General features: G+C 38.9%; 1 protein-coding gene across 1 annotated transcript in view; it reads right to left on the bottom strand.

Annotated features, from left to right (window-relative positions):
• The window catches only part of LOC111089666 (protein unc-13 homolog A-like), a gene marked incomplete at its 3' end in the record, with an annotated part of 26,418 nt that overhangs the window by 8,973 nt on the left and 7,832 nt on the right, over positions 1 to 9,613 (bottom strand). The window contains exon 2 of the mRNA XM_022402574.1: positions 7,301 to 7,365. Within this exon, the coding sequence (XP_022258282.1) occupies positions 7,301 to 7,365 (65 nt within the window). The remainder of the gene's footprint in view (positions 1 to 7,300; positions 7,366 to 9,613) is intronic.

Genomic DNA, 9,613 nt, shown 5'->3' with positions numbered 1-9,613 from the left:
GAATATGGGAAACTCCAGAAAGAAGGTGCTTGGGTGCCTCACGAACTCTCCGATGATCATCGTTTCTAACGTGTGAGCGTTGATTCGTCTCTTCTGGCGTGTGAACCATTTTTGTACAGAATTGTCACCAGTTATGAAAAATGGATTCTCTATGCGAATATTAAATGCCAAAAACAATGGCTCAGTCCTAGACAAAATCACTTTCGACTACAAAACCTGGACTCCATCCGCAGAAAATGATGCTTTGCATTTGGTGAGACATCAAAGGAGTAATTCATTTCGAACTCCTCAATCCACAGCAAACAGTCAATGCAGAGATCTATACTGTAACGTTTAAATCAAGCCCTTCATCAGAAATGCCCTTCACTCGTCAATCGAAAAGGCGTTCTTCTTCTACATGACAATGCACGTCCACATCTGGCACATTTGACACAACACGAGATTATGGAGTTGGGTTGGGAAGTTCTCCCTCATCCACCATATTCTCCAGATATAGCACCATCAGATTACCATCATTCTCGTTCGCTGCAACACCATCTTAAGGGGAAAACGTATGCAAAAAGGTGTTAAAGAGGACATCGACATGTTTTTTGTTTCAAAGCCAAGTGATTTCTTTAATCAGGGCATTAACAACCTGAATGTCAGATGAAAAAGCATCATCAATAAGAATGGAGACTATTTTATTTAATAAATGTTTTGTATTGATATATAACTTGTTCAGGTTTTTTTCATCTAAAAAAGCGACATTAATTTCTTTAGGACCTAATATTTCGGATAGGTATACTCACCTCTGTACACAGATCAGCTATTTTGCTTTTGAAGTCGTGCTATTCTGCCTTAGAGACCTGCAAGCCACCAGCCTTGTCAAATTTCCACCTAAAATTCACGTGAAAATATGTGAAATTGAGCTACTATGTGATGACCTATCATGCAGCAAAAACCCCCACCAATATAAGTGTGACACACCTCCTTGCCCAAATGCTCCCTCCATATTCACGTGCTAAAATCCTCATTCTCTCATGAGAAGACCAATAAAAGTGCACTGGGAAAGTGGGGAGGAAGAGTGGGAACATGTACAGAGGTGAATATTTATCAGAAATACATTTTCAGGTAAGGAAAATGTAACTTACGGTATGATTACTCACCTCTGTACACAATCAGCTAGAATCCTGTGTTGAGATGATGGTGAGGCCAGTTCAGAAATTACCAAGATGAGCCTCCTTTGGAGAGTGCCGAATGGAAGCCCACGGTGTGCAACACTCTATGGCAGGAGCTCCATAGGGGCACACCCATGGGAGACTACATCTCATCTCATCTGGTGTATAATATTTTCCCAACTGAGGGATAGGGAGAGGTGAGAAGCCTGAAAGGTATCACAAGGCCAGGTGGAATAGGTACATGACTGTTTGAGAGCTTGCACACAAACAGTCAGAAGGCCAATATGTGAAGTGAGATTGGGAGCATTCAGACTGTACCATGTGGGCTCACCTCATCGACCATCAGTCTCTACAGATCAATATCAGCTACAGGAGAAAAGCACATGTAAACATTATCAATGCACGGTTCCTCATCTATCAAATACCATGGTCCACGCCAGTCACAGGAGGAGGGCACTACAGTGGACATGACTAACAAGGATACTTATGAAACCACCACTCAAACATCAGACTCTACAGGTCTTTTGCAAGCTGTGTAAGTAGTGTTAATGAGTGGTACTCCATGGCTGGATATTACGAAATATCAATAACTCCACAAGCATAATCGGTGGAGTCATGTCCTATCAGGAGTAGGTAGAGGAGAACGGAATAAGTGAGCTGTGTCCAAAATCCACTTGGAGATTGGGATGGCCCTCACTTGATTTCGGAGACACCCTTGCCTTACTTTTCAGTGTAAAGGGACCTCTTGTTTTAGCACTAGCTTTCAGTCCCAATCAGTGAGGATCCACCCTAGTGGCTGTGAACTGGCAAGTGGGAAGGGTATTGTGTACTCTACTCGAAGGGGGTGGAAATTTGCATTGGGGAGACCAAGAGAATGTGCCTAGATCCCCACCAGTCCTTCAGTCTGGAAATGTCTTTTACTGGAAACAGTGCAATGGGTAACTGTATAACCCTATTTTTAAAAGCCAGCAAGTACTAGCCAGAGAAGTGGGCAGATGCAGAACTCTGTTGCTGGCTTCTTCTACAATAACCTATGAGATGGGTACAGTCTGGATCGGACTGGAAAAAGGTATATAAATACCATGAATTGTACTCCAGTGGTTTTGCAAGACATTCCATGTCATAGGTGGCACTGATTGGGCCACAGTAGATGGTCTGATCAACTGCTGCTATCCTGGCCCAATTCAGAATTTTGGGTAAGTCTATCCAGGGGAGCAATACTAGCCACCTAGTGGGATTCAAATGTAAGAGAAAGGTGAGGAATAAAAAATATAAAAATTCGGTACTCACCTGTTGGAGGTTTAGGAACGATTGTAAAATAGCAGTCAGAGGAGGTTTGTAGCCTACTGGAGATGATGAAGGTAGTGGGTGACAAAAGTGTGTGGGGTAGTCCACATGCCTGAACAGAGAATCTCCTCTAGCTGATGATGGTAGTGAGCTACCACGGAGTGCATAAGGTGACAAATCTCGTGCAAGGAGATACAAAACAGGCATCAACTATCCATCTCCAAGGAAGAGTAAGCAATGTGGATGAGTTGATAGATCCATCAGTTTAAGGCGAAGGGAGAAAGATCACGAGTGGAGTAGGGGTTGCAATGAATGAACAGATGGAGTCGGGAACTTTGAAAGGTACAATACAGGAGAGGTAACAATGAACAGTTTGGACCAGACACAGGAGCCTGTCCAGGTCATAATGTCCATATAGGTGGGAAATAGAGGGAAGGGAAATTGGGAAAGTGTGGAAATGCCTTCCCTTGCATCTGGTGTTTTAAGTAGGAAAGAACAGTTCAGGTAAAGAAGAATATATATGCTATGACAAAGAGTCCAAGAGAAGTCAATGACGTGAATGTCAGAATGACCACATGTGAGAAGCAGAAGGAAATAGGTTTTGAGAGAGAGGTGATAGAAAGAGTAAGAGGCAAGGGATTCAGAGGAATCGAGCATGAGAGTGTAAAGAACAAGTCCTATTCAAGAAACGGAATAGACACAGGGGGTCTATGTATGAGGAAGGAATGTAATAGTGTGGTAAAGACAGAGGAGGAAAAACATCATGAAAATGGGAAAGGCAGTAGGTAGAAGACATGCAATAGTAGAAACAGACAAGCCACAATAAAAAAGTCAGGTAAATGAGGAGAGGTGTTTCAAAGTGGGCCAGTTAGGGGGAAATGGTGGAGGGGAGACTAGTGATGATATGTCCACCATTTGTGTTGGTATACACAAGTTGTGTAGGAATAACAAGAATGGGAAAGAAAGTAAGCTACATGGGTTTCTGGAAAGTCCTGATTGACAGGCAATGGGCCTGATAAATTCCACATGTGAAGATGGAGGGAGGACACATCATAATGAAATATGGATGTGTGGGGTTATACAAGAAGGGATGATATGGGAAGAAGAGAGGGTTTGGTCGACAGAAAATGCAGAGTTGGGAACCAGGGTTAGGCTGGCAAGTATGGAGCAACCAACAGAATATGACACTGGATGTCCCAAACTAGAGCAAGTACTCTAGGTAGAAGGTGGATAGGATGGTAAGCATATAGAAAGAGATGAAACCAGTCCTGACTAATTAGTGAGGAACAGGGAACCAGAAAAGAGGAAACTTGGTGTTGAGTGGTGAGGCAAAAAACATCTATTTGAGTAGTGCCAAGTTGGGAATAAACCCAATGGAAATTCTCAGGATGAAGGGACCTTTTCATGAGAAGAACTCGATTTTGTTGTGAAAGATGGTCCACAATGATGTCTAAGGTTTGGAAGTAGAGGGTCTGAGAATGGGTGCCATCTCAATGGTTGATTTCAGACACCACCATGGAACTGTCTAAGTGGATCATAACTAAATGATACATCAGAAGGGGAGAAAATGGGGAAGAATTGGGATGCCAATGGTGGTGTTTGATTGGTCTAGCCACCAGGTGAGATCCCCCAGCAGATGGAGAGAAATAAGGATCAATGAGGACAGTGGATCCCTGTAGAGGTACATTGGTCATGCAGGGCCCACTCTAGGTGATGCATATTTGCATGACTGAGTGGAATGAGAGGTTACAGAGTAACCATAGTCCACAAAAGACATAATCCCCCACACAGTTGGAGTAAGAGAGACATGAATCATGGTGGCTAGATTCTTTAGGTCTACTAAGTGTGAAAGAGAGGGTCGGGCATGACTGAGATGAGTATTGAACAATATCCCATGGTAAATGAGATACTGGGTTGGGGTGAGGAAAGATTTGGAGAGCTTAATGAGCCAGCCAAAACGAGTGGTTTCAAGAAGGAGAAGAGTAGTGTGATCCAAGGATTCTTCCTGGGAACAGTCATCCATGTGAGAGTGTAACTGCAGTCTCAGAGCCAGTATATTACGAGTGAATGCCCACATGATTCGATTGAAAATATACGGGGCTAACGCTATGCTGAATGACGAGGCCCAAGACTGAAAGACATGGACGAACTGGAGATAATGTCGAGAAACTGAGACTATTGAAATGTGAAGAAATGCATCTGACACATCTGTCTTGGTCATCCATAGGCTAGGCTGGAAAGACCAATGGAGAGAGAAGAAATTCTCCATCCAACAATGGTAGATGACCAAATAATGATTGAGAGGTTGATGACTGTGTGCCAGTCCCCAGTCTCTTTGGGAACCACAAAAATTCGAGAATAATAACCCAGAGAAGGGTTCTAAACTCGTTATATGGTTTGCTTCTTCAACAGGTCAGAGACTGCCCCATCCAGATGTTGGAGGTAGTCTGGATCTGAGGGTCGAGGAAAGCTAGGAGTTGAGAATGAAGGGGAGGACTGGAAGAGAAGTGGAGGGCTAGTCTGTGAGACAATACCTAAATGAACCATCTATCTGCAGCAAAAAATTCCCACAAGTGAACAAACTGTGACAGACAGGCACTCATTAGGCCCAAGCCAGCAGGATAGTCACCAATGGTTGAAATTATATGGGGGCAATGGGTGGAAGGAGGAAGGCCTGGATACTGGAACAGTACGAGGTGGATGTGTTGGGTGAGGTCAAGCGACTGAAGAGGAGGATTAAGATTGGGTTAAGTGTAATACTAAAGAGGAGAGGGAAGATTGATAGCAAGCAAGGCTTCAGATCGTGATTCCAGAGAATCAGGTACACCCCCAAGTACCTTCTGATGGAGGAAGAGGGTAAAACGAAGTTACATAGAAAGAAGGAGGGTAGTCGTACATGAGAGAGTTGCGTATCTCTATACAGAAGGTCCCAATAACAAAGGAACCAAGTAAGAAGGGAAAGGGCAGAAGAGGTGGAATGGGCCACAGAAGAGAAAGAGAGGGTTCAGATATTCCCCATGAAGTCATCAGGGGAATGGTAGAGTGCCTCTGTCATGAGGTAAAGAGAGGAGAGGTATCTAAGGAGGGTGGTAAGGAAGGCACAAAGCCTGGAGAATTCGGCATTTGAGAGGGTAACAGTTGATAAAGAGTTTGTCCCCAAGCTGACAAAAGTGATTCCAAGGACTGGGTGTCCAGGAAGGGAAAAGAAGAATGACTGTATGTAAACATCAGGTAGGCATGGGGATATGGCATACGTTACGAGCGTGAAGTTGCTCTAAGAAGGAGGTAGCATGAACAGAAATATCAGTGGAGGGAGGAAAAATGAAGAAATCATGAGGTTGTGTGTAAATAATTGGAGAAAGGGAAAGAATAGCACATACTGCAAAATGAGTCCTCTGATGAAATGGGGTACCAAGGACAGAGCCACGGGGCAGAAAAAGATATTCCATTTTGTGCTTCTCAACTTCAGTTTCAAACTCATGAGAAGGAAACATGTGGCCAAAATAGAAGAGGAGGGTCCAGGTGACCCTACCACATGCTGGACGATGGCTGTCATGTCATCCATATATAAAGAACTTTCTGAATTTATATGTTGGACATTATGAATTGAATGATCACTCACTTCTTGAGAAAAATTCACATTGGAATGTAACTTTATATTAAAGACAATGCAAGGAAAAGTTGAGGAAAACCTCGATAAGTCTCAGTATTGACATATACGTCTACACAAGACTGTGCCGAGGAAAATAATGAGGTTTTTCGCATGTGAATTTGTGCAAGGAGGTGTGTTGCACTTCTATTGGTTTTTCAGCATGACATGTTATCATGCAATAGTGGAATTTCATGGGAATTTTAGGGGGGAGGGGAGTTTCACAAGGCTGGTGGCATGCAAGTCTCTTAGGCAAAATAGTGCGACTTCAAGAAAAAATAGCTGACCTGTGTATGGAGGTGAGTAATCATATCGAAATTTACATGCTCTTGGCCATACATATTCTTCAGCTTTACCAAAGTCTCTTCTTCATAATCAATAAAATGACAGCTGAAATTTTCCAGCTCTTGAGACATGATGGCTAAGTTAGCTAAACTATCTGCCTGGTAAAAAATGTTGGAAATTAGTTTATCTAATTTATCCTACTATTATTAGTTTATCCTACTTTGTCTCTGTTTCAAACGTTCACAAGAATTTTGAACTTCAATAAAAAAAATTCTCTAGTTAAACAGCTTATCATAGAGGATAATATATGTTTGTAATGTATAAAGATAACTTACAGACAAATAACGGAATCTGCAAGTTTATTATATTGGTACAAAAAACGTTATCAGATGAAACAATTCATTAGAATTCTACTATGCTGGCAAACGTCAAATTGCATTATTGTTAGATAGTTAAAAATATAATAGAGTAATTGTCTGTATGTGCTACAGTCCAAACATGGCTTAGTGATTAGAATAGCCAAGCTTTGACTCCAGCAGTTTATGGTTTTGCTACCCATTGCCACAAAAAAAAACATTATTTTTAAAACTATTACACAAAATGCTCCACTCTTTGATGTCTTATGTGTGCTATAAGATAGATAATCAAATCCTATTATTTGATCAGAAAAGTGTGGCCCAATAGTTGTCAGTTGGCACTGTTGTCTAGCTGCCTTCTCTCTCTAGTCATCACTTCAAAATTTAAGAAGGTTACGTGCATCTAGCCCTCCCAAATTTTTGCACAAAAATTCTGAAAAAAACAACAACAATCTTTGTGCTACAACTCATTAGACATCATAGAAGATGACTGTGAATCAAAATTAATGTGAATCATAAGCCATACAATAATAAAAATTTATTATACATGCTGAATATTGTCTTACCTGCCACTTCGTGGCCATAGACTTTTTCCTGCATCTTTACCAGCTGGACGAAGGGAACCTCCACTCTAAAATAACATAAGTTTATTTTTATAGTTAGATTTATATTAAAAACTAGAATGAATTTACATAAAATAATTTTCTTCAATGGTTGTTTAAAATTTGCCTTCCATGACATGGTAATATTTTAGGCAAAGTGAAGGAGAATATTGTTTAGACACATAGCAAAACGGCAGAAATTACATAAATCTAACGATTAATATAATTGCAGTCCTGATATTTATGCAAAACCAATGAAGATTTAATCAGTACCAATTAAAACGTATATTCAAAAGTAAAGAATATCTCGTTTGTATACAATAAAATCATTTATAAAAGAAACCAAGGCAAATCTGGTCAATATAATTTAAAATATTCGTTCAAAAATAAAGGATTTTCAGTCAATATAACTTTAAAATGTTTATATAGAAGTAGTTAACATCTGCTTGTGTAACTTGGGAAAATCTATAAAATAAATCAATAAGATCTTCACATGTACCTGAGAGGTGTGTATAACAAATCAGAGAAGATCTCTCCAATGTAGTACAGATAAAATATTTCATCAATCAACTAAAATATTTTAATGTATTTAAAACAAATGATTGCAACAATCAATAAAAACAGTGGAATGGATAACGTTAGAGACATGTACATCTTGAATATTAATCAAAGTTCGAATTGTTCAACAATAATCAATGGAAGAAAAGAGAACAGTATCATAGCAATGTAATAAATATACAATGAAGCATGTGGGAAATCAGTACAAGTTTAAGGTTATATAACAACCACAAATCTGATGACAAACTAAATGCATACTCTGACACATTATGTATTTCCCTCAGGAGCACGACTCATCCAGTGATGATTCACCTTCCAGCAAAAAGAATGACCCTAACATGGTAAAATGACGGCTTCACTTACAAAGGCCGATCCATTACTCACGACCATAGTTTTGTCTGCATAAACTACCGATAAGAGCACTCTTGTGGATGTATGGGCTTATATAAAAACTAAGAAAGTCAAAAGGCAAGCAAACAACATGGCTGAGTTGTGGGGAGTGATACATAAAATTAAATTGTAACACTCTGTGTAAAGGAAAGGATTTACATACAGAATTCGAGTGAATTGTACAAATTATGTGGGTTTTGTATTTCCCGTGATAATGTTTTGTACCATTGATAAATTCAATATCTAATTGTCATTACTTCTTTTTTTAAGGCTTTTGTATGTTTATCGCTATCTTGTTTCCATGGTTTAGGTGTTATTTTTGTTCGTTACAACAACATTATGCTAAGTACACAGTTATTGTTGTTTTTTATCATGAAAACACTTCTACAAAGCTGTACGGAAATGCACAATTTATAATATCCAGTAATCGTTATTTTACCTTCTACTCTTTTTTTAAAGGAATCATGCCAAGTAAACATTTTTACAGGGGTATTTAGCCTGTTTCGAAGTGTATATATATATTTATATACATGTATATACAAACCTTTTTCACGCATACTTATAACTAGAGATCGGTCCCAAATTGAAAATGAAACAAAATATTCTAACGATAAAAAAACGAATATTTAAAATTCTAAAGTTGGTCGTTTGTTTACTTAGAAAAATTTTTACATTATATTACAGTTTTTTGTTGTTGTTGTTTTAACGGGCAAATATGTTGGCTTGGCAGTAATTTTATTATAATACGTATTTGAATATTTTACTGAACACGATAGGTATAAAAATATTAGTGTTGGTTATACCCTTGGTGAATATTTTACTGAACACTATAGGTATAAGAATATTAGTGTTGGTTCTACCCTTGGTGAATATTTTACTGAACACGATAGGTATAAGAATATTAGTGTTGGTTCTACCCTTGGTGAATATTTTACTGAACACGATAGGTATAAGAATATTAGTGTTGGTTCTACCCTTGGTGAATATTTTACTGAACACTATAGGTATAAAAATATTAGTGTTGGTTCTACCCTTGGTTACTAATTGTAAAATATGATCCAGCCTGATAGCTTGGATCAAAAAGAAAAACGACTTTAACCAAAACACTGAAATATCTAATAAAGCAGCATTTATAGTTAATATTCCTTTTTTCTTACTTTCACTGTCCAAGAACTGCTAATATTTACATTTACTGAATAAATGCTGGAAAGTTACCTACGGCTTAAATTTTTCTGTATAATTATAGAGCAAGTTCAATACAACAATCTTTGACTTATATTTAATTTGCTTAAAATGTATATTTAATACTCTTGATCGCCTTTTTAACAC

This window comes from Limulus polyphemus, unplaced genomic scaffold (genome assembly GCF_000517525.1).
Source record: "Limulus polyphemus unplaced genomic scaffold, Limulus_polyphemus-2.1.2 Scaffold6967, whole genome shotgun sequence".
NCBI classification, from domain to species: Eukaryota; Metazoa; Arthropoda; class Merostomata; order Xiphosura; family Limulidae; genus Limulus; species Limulus polyphemus.
This window is presented reverse-complemented; position numbering and strand designations above follow the sequence as displayed.